At 45.3% G+C, this 17748-nt stretch overlaps 1 protein-coding gene across 1 annotated transcript in view; it reads left to right on the forward strand.

Annotated features, from left to right (window-relative positions):
- Positions 1 to 2057: 2057 nt before the first annotated feature.
- slc30a8 (solute carrier family 30 member 8) overlaps positions 2058 to 17748 on the forward strand; it is a 52345-nt gene continuing 36654 nt past the window's right edge. The window contains exon 1 of the mRNA XM_085992126.1: positions 2058 to 2706. Within this exon, the coding sequence (XP_085848252.1) occupies positions 2585 to 2706 (122 nt within the window). The 5' untranslated portion in view covers positions 2058 to 2584. The remainder of the gene's footprint in view (positions 2707 to 17748) is intronic.

Consider the following 17748-nt stretch of genomic DNA (forward strand, 5'->3'; position numbering starts at 1 on the left):
AGTCTCATCCCAAAAACAAATAGACTGGATATTGTTAGTGGAAGGAAAACACTTGATGACTTGTTCTGTTACATTTTCTTATTATTATGCCAGGCATTAGCTGGTGAGAAACTATAAAGCTGGAGTTAACGGGCACTCAGTGCAAATATAAACCCGTGTGAGACTCATGCCTCACGCCTTTAGTACCCTCAGTTATCTCTTGGGTTATACCACCACTTTTTCATTGAAGTGCTCCCAAAACCACTTTCCATGGGAGCAAAAGCGCTTGTGGAACTGCGGCCAAATTTAAGATTAAAAAGTGCTTCCCTTTCCCTCCCGCCTTGGTATTGTTCAGTTTTAACCAGACACACATCATTCACATCAACATTTCCAGTTCAGGACCGTCTTCTTGTGTTACACATCCACAGCTCACCTTTTGACGCATTACACTGCATAAATTGAAACGTGAAACATAAAAAAAGTTTGCATGAAGAGGTTCACCAAGACACTCACTGTCTAGAGATCGGGAAAGCTCTGAAACATCGAGGGGTGATCCATTTGTCAATAGTCCACCTTTCGCAAAGCTGCAATGCATCACCATCGTCCTCTTGGCTTCAGTTCCACAAACTTTGGACATTTTTAAGGCTTCAAAACCCGAGCGACGTTTATAAAAAAACCTTTGGACATTAACGTTTGTTTACTTAAAAATAAACATTTACATTAAATAAATATATGGACGTTAAATGTGTTTTTTTTTTAAGTTAACCTAAAAAAGAAATATATTCCAGCAAGCAATATGTTGCATATCTCATTCCTTCCTTGGGTAAACAGGAATGGCCACTTATTATGGACCAAAGGCTTGGTGGAAAAGGCATTTGATGTGAAAGTAGCAGCCTCACGCAGAGAATGCCCCCCATCTGAGTAGCCCCGGTGTGTTTGGCTGCGAATTCTGGTGGTTTCGGGTGACGGTGTCGATTGGAGCAACCCCAGTTAATGCCAATGTCATTTTCTGTGGTGAGTTTTCAGATTCGGTGTACTCTGTGCCCGTAAAAGGAATGTGTGAACTTTCGCCGCGCAATAACTGGCTCCCGCGGTGAATTGTTCCAAAGTGAGGCCGTCGCTCACTCCCCGGGAACCGACTGCACGCGTCTCCGCGTAAAAAGAACCAGCAGAATCCCGAGACAACGCTTGCCGGGTTCCAGGGCTCCGTAGCTTAGCAAATGCTGTTCCAATTCAGATCGGCTCTGTGGGCCCCTCCCCCCTGCTCCAGCTCACTGTGCGCGGCCTTGAATTTGAGTGCGCGGAACCTTACAGATCGCTGCACCCGCGCACCTTACAGGGAACATTGGTCGAGAATACCAGTCCGTTTCTTGGTTCACCCTATTACTGCCTCTCTCACTGCTGGGTTCAACATTCCAACTCTGATTCCGCATCACTTTAGACTGTGTTTACAACTATCACATTTTGCCTTTTCACTAAACCTGTGACCTTCTCGGTTTGTGTGGCTCAGCTCTGCACTGGCCAATGCATTTGCCAACCCCTAATAATTGGCTCAACTGCGGTTATAAGTTCACTGCCAGAAGCCATGTAACTCATGATCAGAAATGAAACATAACTTTACATTAACAAGTCTGGACAAAGGGTTTTCACCCGAAACGTTGACTCTATTTTCTCTCCGCGGATGTTGCCTGGCCTGCTGAGTTTTTCCAACATTTTCTGTTGTTATTTTACATTAACAATGTTTGGACACACTTTTACACTGGGTTTGTTGTTTTCTGAAAGGTCCTATCAGCATTAAAAATAACCGCCATTTGGAAAATGGCCATCTTTGTTAGACACTGATGTGCCAGTGCAGTTCCAGGAGCTGTTTTATTTCAAGGTGACGTTTAGCAGAAGTTTAATAGGCCAGCGAATGCAAAGTGGTTTTAGGTTTGCAGCCGAACAGGTGTGAAATCAGGAATCTAGGAAAGTCGTCCGCGACTTGTATGGTCAGAGTAAGACGGGAAATGGCACGAGCAGAAAATTGGGAAATACAAGCCACTTTAAAGCACTCTGAAAGGCAGATACATTGAAAAAGAGTTGCAAGTCACTAAAATGGACTGGAAGCAAACTGAAGGAAACATTGAAAGGAAAATTAAGCTAAGGGAAAAAGATTTACTGGAAATCTGCAGGGGGAGAGGGGAAGGCAGGGGGAAAGTACATCAACTCTAATCCAAATGTAATTCGATCTTTCTATTTGTTATGAAATAGCCTTGAAACATCCCGAATTAGTTTTTTTTGCGCACGCACCGCTAACTTTACCCAAAGTTTTGCAATTCTCCCCTGGCGTTTCTTTCAGCACGGCTCAATCGGTCCTGATTTAAACCCGGAGAAAGAAGTCGATGCCAAAGGTTCGGCGGAACGGGTCAAGCAGATCCATCTTAAAAATAAACTCGGATCCTTCAATCAGAAAAGATAAAAGTTGATCGGAAGAGGGTAGATTATTTCAGACGGAAAACGAAGCAAAGTTCATATGAAAGTAAAAGTTACAAGGAGAACTTTCAGGTTTGGACAGTTTTGTCTCTGGTGAATGAGTTAGCTGGGATCCTGGACTGGTGTGCTGGAGATGGATCGCTTCTCTCACATAACCCCCCACAGCTCACCATTTACATCCAGGAATAAGAACACAGAAAAAACTCGCCTGGTGCCGGATAAAACGAGCAAGCTGTCTTCTTTGGAAGGGGAAAGGTAAGATTTACAATTTTAACCCAGTTCCAAGCTGTTAGTGACTCGCTCACGGGACAAGTTTCTGGAGTTACTGTGAGCGGCTGTTTGGGCAGGTGGGTCTGACTATTCACCGGGACCTTTCTATATACACTTCACTCAAGACAACTCTGCGGGGGTCTGTCTTGTATTTTAATTGCCGTTGTCTTGGCCAGTGCGGCAGTAGTAACCTGCATCAAATAACGCGGTACCCTCACTGGGAGATGGACATAACCAAATGCTTTTCATTATCTTAGCTTCAACATTTGATAAAACAATAAGAGGACAAAGCCAAAAAGTAGACAAATCAGTTGACCTATCTGTAAGCAACAGGCAGTTAAACCTGAGGTGTGTCGTGTGCACAAAGCTTAACCCTGCGACCCCAAAGCAAACTGGGCGCAAAGATCCAATGAATGAGTAACCTTCATGCAGCAGGATGCGCAAAAGTTTAACGGGTCATTCAAATCGGGGCCTTTCCTCCGAGGGAGAGATGTTGCAGCAAGTGTAGGGGCTGGGAAATGGGGGAGGGGAATGAAAGAACAAAAGGGAAGGTCTGTGATATGATATAAGGCAGGAGAAGTTAAGAGACATTAAGAGATATTCAAGGCAAAAGAAGATGGTAATGGAACAAGTTAAGAAACAAAGGATGGCTCTAGATGAAGTGTAAATTGTGCTGGCAGAATGAAAGACAGCTGCCATGTGTGAGAGAAGAACAGAAGGCACAAACAAAAAGTGTGGATAAAAAATATATATATGATAGGGGCCAGGTTATGATCTGAAATTGTTGAACTCTATGTTGAGTCCAGAAGGCTGTAAAGTGCCTAATCGAAAGATGAGGTGCTGTTCCTCAAGCTTACGCTGAGCTTCCGTGGAACAATGCAAGAGGCCGAGGATGGTGAGGTCCGAGTGGGAATGGGGCGGTGAATTAAAGTGACAGGCGACCGGAAGCTCGGGGTCCCCCTTACGGACTGAATGGAGGTGTTCCGCAAAGCGGTCACCCAATCTGCGTTTGGTCTCCCCAATGTAGAGGAGACCACATTGCGAGCAGCGAATACAATATATTAAATTGCAAGAAGTACAAGTAAATCGCTGTTTCACCTGGAAGGGGTGTTTGGGGCCCTGGAGAGTGGGAAGGTAAAAGGGCAGGTGTTGCATCTCCTGCACTTGCATGGGAAGGTGCTGGGCAAAGGGGAAGGGGTGTTGGGGTGATAGAGGAGTGGACCAGGGTGTCGCGGAGGGAGCGATCCCTACGGAATGCTGAAAGGGGAGGTGAGAAGAAGATGCGTTTGGTGGTGGGACCATGCTGGAGGTGGCAGAAATGGCGGAGGATGATCCGTTGAATGTTCCATTTTGTTATCATCGAGGTGTTCCGCGACTGGTGGGCACCGCAGGGACTGGAGTGCATCATCACCCCTGGAAACCAAATTTTAATTTAATAAGTTTCATTTGATGTGTTTTTGTTAATTTACTGTTTATTTGTTCGTACCCAAAAGAGTCCACCGCATCCATCACTAGTGCCCGGAAGGTGCTGGAGTTGGGCTCAGCAAACTGCTTGTTCTCAGGACCTGGCCCACGGACTTACACTGCCGCCTTTGTGCCCGAACCCGTTTCTCGTTAACCCAACTGCAGTCCGATGATGTGACAGAATATATTGAAAATAACGGCGATGCAGGGTCCAGGTAATGGACAAGAGGAAGATCCAAGGACCGGACAAGAGGAGGGTCCAAGGACCGGACAAGAGGGCAACCCTCCCATCAGTTTTACTGGCGCTGAAACCAGCTCACCAAATTCTCACAACTCGCTTCAAGAATATTCTGAAGACTTGGAGGGATACATACACATGGGAGTTCTTAGCTGAATAGGACCTCCCAATGTACCTGTACTTTTTTAGTCTCATTTATACTGCAGAGATAGCTGTTAGTGTTGGTTCCAGCCGGACGAGCAATTCCAGTCATAAATTTGTACTCCCATATTTATTGTCTGTGCTACTGAAATAACTTACCTTTCATGTTTCTTTTTACACCAGGGATTACAATAGATGAAATGATTTGACGCTGTTTTACCGCGAGTGTGAAATTGATAAAAAAGAGTCCTGACTTGCTCCACGCCTTATAACACGAACCGGTGTCGCTCACCGCGCGTCCCGAGCTGCTGCTTCACCTGACCATCTCAACTGAGGCACACCAACTAGATAGAGACCGGCAGTAATGTACAAATACTAAAATATTACTATATAAACATCGCAAAAATCTGGTTTCCTCCCGTACTTGTGTGAAAAAGGCAACGAAGAAGCAGAAAATAGAAATAGTTAAAGATCTGGCTCCGTCCCTTTTTTTGCGCGTGAGAAAATTCCATCTGTTCAGTCTGACCGCGAGACTAAAGGTTTTGTAAACTCTTCTCGATTCATTTAATGGATGAAACCAACACTTAGAAAAGTAACTGAATGCCATATGGTAAGATTGAAGCTTTGCCTTTGCTTTGCCTGTTACAGATTCTGCAGCTTTTCGTTTGGTCAGCCGGTGTCTGACGTGATGCAGAAATCCATCTCCACCATCATGTTTAATAGTGTCTCCAGACCAGACTACTGAGAATCCACTGAACTGAAGGGCTGGATTTTAACTTCACGGCGCGCTGGGAGGGGGAGGGGGTTCCGGTAGCGCGGGAAACCCGAAGCAGCGTCTCTGTCAGTAACTTTTTACCCCAGCCACTAAATTACCATATCATATTCGGGTTTCCGACCAATTAGCATGAATGAGCATGATGACCACCTGCATGAGGCGATTTCCATTCCAAAAATGCGATTTGATGGAGTTGGGAGGACAACAGAAGGACTTGGCAGAATGGAGTCCAGACGTTCAAAGGCTGCGCCGCGCTTTAGTGACGCCTCCTTGGATGTGCTGCTGGGGGCAGTAAGGGTCCGCAGGAAGATACTCTTCCCTACTGATGGGAGGAAGAAGCCTGCAGGTGAAACAAAGAAGGCATGGCTGGAGGTTGCCCATGAGGTCAGCAACAGGAGCGTGGTGCCACGCTCGTAGATTCGATGCTGAAAACAGTTTAATGACCTAAGCTGGGCAGGAAAGGTGAGTACAGCGGCATAAAAACAGAAAATGCTGGAAATACTCAGCAGGTCAGACAGCATCTGTGGAGAGAGAAACAGAGTTAACATTTCATAGAAAAATAGGAGCAGGAGTAGGCCATTTGGCCCTTGGCGCCTGCTCCACCATTCAATATGATCATGGCTGATCCTCTATCTCAATACCATATTCCGGCTCTCTCCCCATACCCCTTGATGCCTTTTGTGTCTAGAAATCTATCTATCTCCTTCTTAAATATATTCAGTGACTTGGCCTCCACAGCCTTCTGTGGTAGAGAATTCCACAGGTTCACCACGGGAGTGAAGAAATCTCTCCTCATCTCAGTCCTAAATGTCCTACACCATATCCTGAGACTGTGACCCCTCGTTCTAAACCCCACCAGCCAGGGGAAACATCCTCCCTGCATCCAGTCTGTCTAGCCCTGTCAGAATTTTATACATTTCAATGAGATCCCCTCTCATTCTTCTAAACTCTAGTGAATACAGGCCTAGGTCAACCCAATCTCTCCTCATACTACTCCTGCCATCCCAGGAATCAGTCTGGTGAACCTTCGCTGCACTCCTTCTATGGCAAGTGTATCCTTTCTTAGGTAAGGAGACCAAAACTGCACACAGTACTCCAGGTGTGGTCTCACCAAAGCCCTGTATAACTGTAGTAAGACATCCTTGCTCCTGTACTCAAATCCTCTTGCAATGAAGACCTTCCTGTTTCAGGTCAATGACCCTCGTCAGAACTGGAAAAGGAGGGGGGAGGGGAGGAAAGAACAAAAGGGAAGGTCTGTGATAGGATGGGAGGCAGGAGAGATTAAGAGACAAAAGGGATGATGGTGCAAGGCAAAAGGAGATGATAATGGGACAAGTTAAGAAACAAAAGATGACTCAAGATGAAGTGTAAATGGCAATGGCAGAATGATCAACAGCCGCCATGTGAGAGGGGGAAAAAAAGATAGGGGCAGAGGTTATGGTCTGAAATTGTTGAACTCGATGTTGAGTCCAGAAGGCTGTAAAGTGCCTAACCAAAAGATGAGGTGCTGTTCTTCAAGCTTACGTTGAGCTTCATTGGAACAGTGTAAGAGACCAAGGACTGAGAGGTCAGAGTGGGAGTGGAGCGGAGAATTAAAGTGACAGGCGACCGGAAACTCAAGGTCATCCTTACAGACTGAACGGAGGTGTTCTGCAAAGCAGTCACCCAATCTGTATACTAAATTGCAAGAAGTACAAATAAATCACTGTTTCACCTAGAAGGAGTGTTTGGGCCCCTGGACAGTGGAAAGGGAGGAGGTAAAAGGGCAGGTGTTGCATCTCATTGCCCTACATCCTGATGCGTATATCACCCCAACCCCCTCACTCTGCCTTCTCAAGCCTACTCCAGCACATCACTCCTCACACCAACTTACCTTGCAGGTACACCCATCCCTCTCTGTCTATGCACTTCCTCACATACCCATCTTTCCATCCACCATTGATACTCACCCTCATCCTTATGCAATGTCATGCCTCTCCCTCATAGTCACCCTCAACAAATGTTCTCCATCCATCGGGTGAACACATGCCATTACACTCACTCATAGGTCTCTTTCCCTCCGTGCAGAAGAGAGCACAGAACATGAGGGAGAGGCAGAGAACCGGAGATGCCCTCCAGCCATCTCGCAACTGACAGCTGCGGAGTAGGAGGCACTGGGCATCAGTGGATCAATGGCATATAACACTCACTCATGTTGACGTGATGTCAGCAGCGAGTGAAATATGATCATGTGCATAATGATCACTTGAGACATTCTTACCTTGACAAATCTAATTCATGCCTTAAATCTCCCACAGGGCCTTCAAACGTTCCACAGGAATTGGTCCAGGAGGACGACAACGACTCCTCAGAGGAGGTCACGCCCTCTGAGGGTGCACCATCACAGGACACATACAGATCATGCACCAGCTTAGATACTTACACTTCGGTAAGGCAGATATTGGGTTTTCACCTGGTAACTCACACATCATAAGTGAGCAGGGGCAGATGGTGTCAGGGACAGCAGTGGAGAGTCTACGTCAGAGGCTGCAGGGCGCTCCAAGCTCTGCTCAACTGGACACAGATGCTGAACTTCAGGGGCCATAGATGAACAGGATACTTCTGGAGCAGCAGCAAAGAATGTGTGATGTACTGGCAAGCTTTCCAGACACTCTGTGCACACTTGCAGAGAGATTGGAGGAGTCTGTCTCAAGCATAAGTGGCATGATGTCGCAGGCCTTTGCGATGATGTCTTCTTCCATGGGAAGAGTGGCCATCTACATGGAGCATCAAGCGTGGCAATCAAACGAGTGCATGCAAACCTTCACCAATGGCTTACGCACTATGAATGCCACCTTAAATAGGATGAAGAATACACTTAAAATTGACCATTCATCACCCCACTGTTCTGCTGAAAGTGTTCTCTAGCTCATTGCTGGCAGGGAAGTGTGGATTGGCCATGAGAGGGATGATGGTGAAAGGAGATGTGGAAGTGGGGACTTGGCTCAAAGCACTTCCACTTCTCACCCATTGCCCCCTGCTCCTCAGTGGCTGGTGCGTACTGAAGGGCACCTCCAGATCTGTCCAGGCACCTGAAGCACATCTTCAGCATGCCGATTGCTAGCTCAAAGACACATCTGGTTGTCATATGGCTTTCAATGTATCGTTCTTGGGCCTCATTGGTTGGGATCAGCCACATTTTAAGTGGATATCCCTTGTCTTCGAGCAGCCAGCTGGTAAGTCTGCTTCAAGGTGTGAAGAGATCGGGGAGGGTGGACTGCCACAGGACAAAAACATCATGGCAACTGCCCGGGAATCTTGTGCACACCTACAAAAGATCCTTTTGTAGTTGCACATTGTTGGAGTGGAAGCCCCTGAGGTTGAACAATACTCCTGGGTGATCCAGTGGTGCCTTAATTGCCACATACGTGCAGTCGATGACGCCCTGCACCTGTGGGAAGCCAGCCAGAGCTGCAAACCCAATTGCCCATTCATTCTGACTAGCATCGTCGTAGGAAAAATGTACATAATTGCCGGCCCTGGCAAACAAACATAAGTCACCTGTCTTACGCATTTGTGGGCTGCTGACAGAGAGATCCTGCAAATGCCTCCAGCAGAGCCCTGGAAGGATCCAGAGGCAAAGAAGTTGAGGGCAGTGGTGACTTTGACAGCCATTGGTAAAGTGTGGCCACCAAATCCACTTGGCAGCAGATCTTGTTCAAGCAGGCTGCAAATATCTGCCACCACCTACTGCGACACCCTGAGCCTCTTGATACACTAGTGTCATAGAATCATAGAATGGTTACAGCACAGGAGGCCATTCAGCCCGTCAAGCCTGTGCTGGCTCTCTGCAAGAGCACTTCAGCTAGTTCCACTACCCCGCCCTTTCCCCGTAGCCCTGAGTTTTATTTTCCTTCAGGTACTTATCCAATTCCCTTTTGAAAGCCATGATTGAGTCTGCCTCCGCCACCCTTTCAGGCAGTGCATTCCAGATACTAACCACTCACTGCGTAAACATTTTTTTCCTCATGTCACCTTTGGTTCTTTTGCCCATCACCTTAAACCTGTGTCCTCTGGTTCTCAACCCTTCCGCCAATGGGAACAGTTTCTCTCTATCTACTCTGTCTAGACCCCTCATGATTTTGAACACCTCTATCAAATCTCCTCTCAACCTTCTCTGCTCTAAGGAGAACAACCCCAGCTTCCCTAGTCTATCCACATAACTGAAGTCCCTCATCCCTGGAATCATTCTCGTAAATACTGCACCCACTCTAAGGCCTTCACATCCTTCCTAAAATGTGGTGCCCAGAATTGGAGACAATACTCCAGTTGAGGCCGAACCAGTGTTTTATAAAGGTTCATCATAACTTCCTTGCTTTTGTATTCTATGCCTCTATTTATGAAGCCCAGGATCCTGTATGCTTTTTTAACTGCTTTCTCAACCTGCCCTGGCACCTTCACTGATTTGTGCACATATAACCCCAGGTCTCTTTGTTCATGCACCCCCTTTAGGATTGTACTCTTTAGTTTATATTGCCTCTCCTTGTTCTTCCTACCAAAATGTATCACTTGGCACTTTTCTGCATTAATTTTCATCTGCCATGTGTCTGCCCATTTCACCAGCCTGTCTATGTCTTCTTGAAGTCTATCACTATCCTCCTCACTGTTCACTATACTTCCAAGCTTTGTGTCATCTGCAAATTTTGAAATTGTGCCCTGTACACCCACGTCAAAGTCATTGATATATATCAAGAAAATCAGTGGTCCTAGTACCGACCCCTGGGGAACACCACTGTACACCTTCCTCCAGTCCGAAAAACAACCATTCACCACTACTCTATGTTTCCTGTCACTTAGCCAATTTCGTATCCATGCTGCCACTGTCCCTTTTATTCCATGGGCTTCAACTTTGCTGGCAAGCCTATTATGTGGCACTTTATAAAACGCCTTTTGGAAGTCCATGTACACCACATCAACTGCATTGCCTTCATCAACCCTCTCTGTTACCTCATCCAAAAACTCAATCAAGTTAGTTAAACACAATTTGCCTTTAACAGATCCATGCTGGCTTTCCTTAATTAATCCACACTTGTCCAAGTGACCATTAACGTTGTCCCTGATTATCATTTATAAAAGCTTCCCCACTACCAAGTTTAAACTGACTGGCCTGTAGTTGCTGGGTTTATCTTTACACCTTTTTCTGAACAAGGGTGTAATATTTGCAATTTTCCAGTCCTCTGGCACCACCCCCATATTTAAATCTTGCCGTCCGGCGGAGGCGGAGGTCCCCAATGGAGGGCTCTCTATGCGGAGTCCTCCCCTTTTCTATTGGGGACTTGGCCTGGAGGGTGTTGCATGGAGCAGTCCTGTGCAATAAAATATTAAGTAGGTTTACAGACTCCCAGGCTGCCTGCCTTTTTTGCAGCCTAGAGGAGTCCGTGTTCCATGTTTATATTCAATGTGAGAGGTTGCAGCCCCTGTTCCATTACTTAAGGGGGCTGCTCCTTGATTTTGGTTGCACTTCAGTCCCACACTCCTGCCCTTCGGTCACCCGGTGCGGAGGGGTGCAGGTGGGTCGGAGGACCTCCTCGTAGGACTGCTCCTGGACCTGGCCAAGGTGGCCATTAATAGGTCCAGGCAGCGGGCAGTTGGGAGGGTCATCCAGCTCGATTGCCTGCCTCTCTTCCGCGGCTATGTTCGCACTCGGGTGGTCCTGGAGATGGAGGTGTCCGCCGGCACACTGGAGGCCTTCCGAGACCGGTGGGTGCCGCGGGGACTGGAGTGCATCATCACCCCAGCAAACCAAATTTTAATTTAATTAGTTAAGTTTTATTTAAAGTTTATTAAGTTAGTTAATTTGGTTCAATAAAAGAGGACCCCCATAGTTAAGGAGGATCGGAAGAATATGGCAGTACCGACGTGATTTCCTTCTTAATTTCCCTCAGCATCCTCAGGTACATCCCATCCGGTCCTGGTGACTTATCTACTTTAAGTACGGACAGTCTTTCTAGTACCTCCTCTATCAATTTTTATCTCATCCAGTATCTCCACTACCTCCTCTTTCACTGTGACTTCGGCAGCATCTTCTTCCTTGGTGAAGACAGATGCAAAGTACTCATTTAGCACCTCAGCCATACCCTCTGCCTCCATGCCTAGGTCTCCTTTTTGGTCCCTAATCGGCCCCACCCCTCCTCTTACTACCCATTTATTATTTATATGCCTATAAAAGACTTCTGAATTCCCTTTCATGTTAGCTGCCAATCTATTCTCATACTCTCTCTTTGCCCCTCTTACTTTCTTTTTCACTTCTCCTCTGAACTTTCTATATTCAGTCTGATTCTCACTTGTATTCGCAACCTGACATCTGTCATACGCGCTCATTTTCTGCTTCATCTTACTCTCTGTCTCTTTTGTCATCCAGGGAGCTCTGGCTTTAGTTGCCCTACCTTTCCCCCTCGTGGGAATGTACTTCGACTGTACCCGAACTATCTCCTCCTTAAAGGCAGCCCATTGTTCGATTACAGTTTGGCCTGCCAATCTTTGATTCCAATTTACCTGGGCCAGATCCAGTCTCAACCCTCTGAAATTTGCCCTCCTTCAATTAACTTTTTTTTCTCTAGATTGCTCCCTGTCCTTTTCCATAGCTAATCTAAACCTTATGATACTATGATCACTGTTCCCTAAATGTTCCCCTACGGACACTTGCTCCACTTGACCCACCTCATTCCCCAGAACCAGATCCAGCAATGCCTCCTTCCTCATTGGGCCGGAAACATACTGATCAAGAAAGTTCTCTTGAAAACACTTCAGAAATTCTTCCCCCTCTCTGCCCTTTACACTATTACTATCCCAGTCTATATTAGGATAATTAGGATGCTTATCCTCTGCCTGTAGACACTGTGCCGGATATGGCCTCCTGCGAACTGCACCTCTCTGCTGATCCCCTCTCTCCTGTGCAGCTGGAGGTCTGTGAGCAGCAGACTGTTGCAGGTGCTACTCCTGCTGCTCATCTTGGTCCTTGTCTGAGGTCCAAAGTAACACAGCATATGCGGCACCCATGCTGATCTGATAGATCAGAGCTCCAAAGTGCATATCAGACATACAAATCTCCAAAATGTAGATAACGCCTCCAAAGTTGTAAATGTAACCTCAGCACAAGTGCTGTGAACAAAGCATTTCACACAAACAGGTAAGAAAGCAGCTGTGAGGTGTCAATACTTATTGGCATATTTCCCTGTCACGTCTTCAGCGCCCTTAATTGCTGCTGTGTTCTCGCCTTGCTTTCCCTGGCGAGTTCCAGGAAGCTCGGGCAACCCGTGGACCCACAGTTAAATTCCAAAAGCCATGTTAATTTTGCTGCAATTGAGTGATTAACATATTGAAATTGACAACCTGCCTCTCCCAAGGGGTTTGCACGCATGCAGTCTAACGCGCTGGAGTTAAATGCGGAAGTCAACGGGTTGGAGCTGGTTTGCCAACGCGCTCGCATTTTTCCATGACTTAACCCCCTATCCGCACCCAAACCCACACACTCACCCACATTAAAATTCCCCCCAAAGTTTTCATTTTTTTGATATTGAGGCGATTTTGCGTGCCCTCCTGGCTGGGTGCCTCACTTGCAGGGGTACATATCAGAAATTTGGGTGCACACTATCCATGATTTTGCAACCTTCCTGGTCAGAGGGCAGTGTGTGCCTGAATTCTGATTCGTGCTCCCAGTGGATGGGAGAGCGGACTCATAAAATTACCCCCAGAATGTACACTCTTTCAGCGTAGGGACACGTCACTTTATCTGACCCCCAAAAATGTAGGTGCATACTGGCAAGAGCTAAGGCTTAGGGACCTCCAGAGTATTTGTAAGCATACTGCTGGAGTTTAACCAACTAAAAATACACAGTTTACCAACACAGATCATTGGTAAAATTACTGACACTTGTCCAGCTAGGACCATCCTAACTGTTAGGTCATTGGTTTTCAGGATTAATTTGAGCCAGGTGGAAAGAATCCAATGGAACCCCCTTCAGTTACAATTCTATTTCCAAGTCCATCATTGAGCCAGATGCTTGGTAAATCCTTAATTGCGCTGTGGAGTACTAAAGACTTGCCTGGCTCAGGTATTGGATTATGGAGTCAGACATGGATGATTGAATTGGTTCCAAATTTTCATCGGGCATCCTTGGCAAGCAGGTCACACTGGACCCAAACAGACTCCACAAAGAAAGCTGATTATTTTTCTCCCCTCAACCCCCCAAACTACCATAGTCAGTAGTTGGTGAATAATAAGGTCACTAATTCATAGTTTTTCATGGGGAAAAAGAAAGGAATTGCAGAATTTGGTTCCAAAAACACTGGTGAAAATCCTGAAATCCCATGTAATGAAAACAGAATTTGAATTATTCAGTCACAATAAATTGGTCATTCCTGGTCAGTAGACAGCTGACCAATGTAGGTTTAAGTCCATGGTAGATGAACAGTAGGTATTAGAAGCTTCTCCCAAGAGGCATGGAGAGCAGCATAACTCACCATAAAGTGTCTAAATGCTTTTCCACATTCGCCCGACTGCAATATGGACACTGGACGGCAGTTTTGCCAGTTGAAAGTGCAGAGCTTTAGCAGCAACTAATTCCCACTCTGCAATTGACTTACACAGTACTTAAATAACATACTCAAATCCTAGTGGTTCTTTCCAGAATCTTTCAATTCAATCCCTGATGCACGCTATGTGGAGAAGGTCCCACTGAATCCCTTTCTAATCATCTCAAAGTGGAAACAAGCAATCCAACAGGAAACTGGAGATACAGGGAAAACTCACATCTCATACAATTCTTCAGGCTCTCTAAAGGTAGACAACACATAGTATCAAAGAGGTTCCTTGGTCAACGGTATTAATGAATTCTACCCCTCAATAGAGTGTGAACAGCAGCTTCTTGGCTATCTGTTGTTGTTTGTTCTGAAGAAATTAACTTATAAATGCTGGCATTGATGTCACTGAAGGAAACTAAGTTAAATGGTCCCCATGGTGATGCAGATTTCTCCAGACAGAATACAGTAGTATATTTTTTGCTTCGGATATCAAGACAAAAGAACACTTAAAAAACACAGCTATCTGAAGCCAATCTTAATATTAGTCTGTGAAAGCAGCATCAACAAAAAATAATAACAGTACAAATAGTACTGATTGAAGGATTACAGAACTATGCTTCCATAGTATTATAATAGTAGGCACTAAACCCTGGATATATGACTGTAAGCAGCCGCCAAGTAATGTTGTATAGCAGCTATCATCCCAAGCATCAGAGTGTCTTCAGTCTGGTAGATGGACCTATAAAGAACAGTTTACATTATAACCACCTTGACGTTCTAGACATCCAAGTCTACTGCTCCATTTAAGGTTAACTTGTCATGATCCTGTTTAACTCAAGTACTCATGTAAGCAGCTTTGCCAAAGAGAAATGCATGGAATAAGGCTGACTCCCTCTCCAGGGTGCTGAGAATAGGTCAGTATAGGCTGGAAAATGAATCCCTGGAATAAGAATGACTAGCATAGAGACAATGGGGGTGAAATTAAAGTCAATGGAAAGGAAAATTGGGCTGTGTTGTATAACAGAGGCCCAATCAACTAATGTACGTTTTGCGCTCCCACTAAAGTTGAATTTCGCCCCCAATAGCAATTACTGAAGATTAGCTCAGACAATTTGCACTCTTCATTGTTGCATAATGTATCACACAATAGGGATAATTTAACCAAATCACACTCCCAGCACCGAGAATGCATTTTGAGAATTCAGGTGGTTGTGCCATTAATTTTAGTGGTTCAAAACTTGTAGGAAGCACGTGCCTGAATTCCGATATGCATTCCTGGCAGAGGAGGCTCTGCACTGGGAACGCAATTGCATAACCTATTCCCTAATCTCATTACATTCTTGGTCTGTAAATCCACAGAACAGTTCAAACGTGTCAACATGGTTTTGTGAAAGGGAAATCTTGTTTGACAAACCTATTAGAATTTTTGACAGGTGTAACTAGCAGGGTAGATAAGGAGGAACCAGTGGATGTAGTATATTTGGATTTTCAGAAGGCATTTGATAAGGTGCCACACAAGAGGTTGTTACACACGATTAGGGCTCATGGGATTGGTGTAATATATTAGCATGGATTGAGGATTGGTTAACGGACAGAAAACAGAGTAGGAATAAACAGGTTATTTCCGGGATGGCAGTGTGTAACTAGTGGAGTGTCGCAAGGATCAGCTATTTACAATCTAAATCAATGAGGGGACAGAGTGTAATATATCCAAGTTTATTGACAATACAAAGCTAGGTGGGAAAGTAAGCTGAGAGGAGGACGCAAAGAGGCTGCAAAGGGAAAAAAGACAGATTAAGTGAGTGGGCAAGAAGGTGGCAGATGGCGTATAATGTGGGGAAGTGTGAAATTATGCACTTTGGTAGGAAGAATGGAAAAGCAGAATATTTTTTAAAAGGTGAGAGACTAGTAAATGTTGGTATTCAGAGGGATTTGGGGGACTTTTCACATGAATCACAGAAAGTTAATATGTTAACAAACAATTAGGAAGGCAAATGGTATGTTAGCCTTTATTGCAAGCGGGTTGGAGTATAAGAGTATAAGACTTGCATTTATATAGCGCCTTTCACAACCACCGGACATCTCAAAGCGCTTTACAGCCAATGAAGTACATTTTGAAGTGGAGTCATTGTTGTAATGTGGGAAACACGGCAGCCAATTTGCACACAGCAAGCTCCCACAAACAGCAATGTGATAATGACCAGATAATCTGTTTTTGTTATGTTGATTGAGGGATAAATATTGGCCAGGACACCGGGGATAACTCCCCTGCTCTTCTTGCGAAATAGGGCCATGGGATCTTTTATGCCCACCTGAGAGAGCAGACGGGGCCTCGGTTTAACATCTCATCTGAAAGACGGCACCTCCGACAGTGCAGCACTCCCTCAGTATTGCACTGGAGGGTCAGCCTAGCTTTATGTGCTCAAGTCCCTGGAGTAGGGACTTGAACCCACAACCTTCTGACTCCGAGGCGAGGGTGTTACCCACTGAGCCACAGCTGACACTACAAAGGGATGTATTGGATTGCATCATAAGCATCAGTCTCAGATCCAGGTATTTCTCAAATAATTGTGCTAATATTATGTTATTGCAGATTCACGTGAAATTTTGTGCACTCCATTCACCATATTAACCAATGGCCTAGCCAGTGGGATACAGTGGTGGTTATCACTAAGTGCAGAATTATGGCTCTGAACATCACAAGAGTTATTGACCAAGTGATGCAACGAGCATCTCTCACAATTACTGATTCTTAGTAGTATCTGGAGTTTCTGGTGGATGCCTACTGGGCATATGGCCTACTCCTGCTCCTATTTCTTATGTTCTTATATTCTTAACAGTGGCCAAGGACACAAGGAAGTCCTGCTGCAATTATATAGGGCTTTGGTGAGACCAAACCTGGAGTACTATGTAAAGTTTTGGTCTCCTTACCTAAGGAAGGATATACTTGTCTTAGAGGGGCTGCAATAAATGTTGACTAGGGATGAGAGGGTAGATAAGGGGGAACCAGTGGATGTATTATATTTGGATTTTCAGAAGGCATTTAATAAGGTGCCACACAAGAGGTTGTTACACACGATTAGGGCTCATGGGATTCCTGGGATAAGAGGGTTGTCCTATGAGGAGAGATTGAGTAGAATGGGCCTATATTCTCTGGAGTTCAGAAGAATGAGAGGTGATCTTATTGAAACATAAAATTCTTAGAGGGCTTGATAGGATAGACGCTGAAAGGTTGTTTCCCCTGGCTGGAGAGTCTAGAACCTGAGGTGATAGTCTTAGGATAAAGGTTTGGCCATTTAGGACAGAGATTAGGAGAAATTTCTTCACTCAGAGGGTTGTGAATCTTTAGAATTCTCTACCCCAGAGGGCTGTGGATGCTCATTTGATGAGTATATTCAAGACTGAGATCAATAGATTTTTGGGCACTAAGGGAATCAAGGGATATGGAGATAGGGCGGGAAAGTGGAGTTGATGTAGAAGGTCAGCCAGGATCTTATTGAATGGCGGAGCAGGCTTGAGGGGCGTATGGCTTACTCCTGCTCCTATTTCTTATGTTCTTATATTCTTAACAGTGACCAAGGATAAGTTGGCATCCACCAGAAACTCCAGATACTACTAAGAATCAGTAATTGTGAGAGATGCTCCTTGTATCACTTGGTCAATAACTTTTGAGCTCAGAGCCAGAATTCTGCACTTAGTGATGAAGATATTTAATAGAATGGCTGACAGTATAAAATATTGCCTCGCTACTATTTCAAAAGAAATAAGGGAAAATTTTCCTCTTTTGGCATTTTGGCATGAAATAATTGCCTTGGCAAAACCCAGAGAAAAATCTGGCAGGAAGGAT

The sequence above is a fragment of the Somniosus microcephalus genome, chromosome 7 (genome assembly GCF_052327205.1).
Source record: "Somniosus microcephalus isolate GS21.2 chromosome 7, FLI_Smic_1.0, whole genome shotgun sequence".
Taxonomy (NCBI): domain Eukaryota; kingdom Metazoa; phylum Chordata; class Chondrichthyes; order Squaliformes; family Somniosidae; genus Somniosus; species Somniosus microcephalus.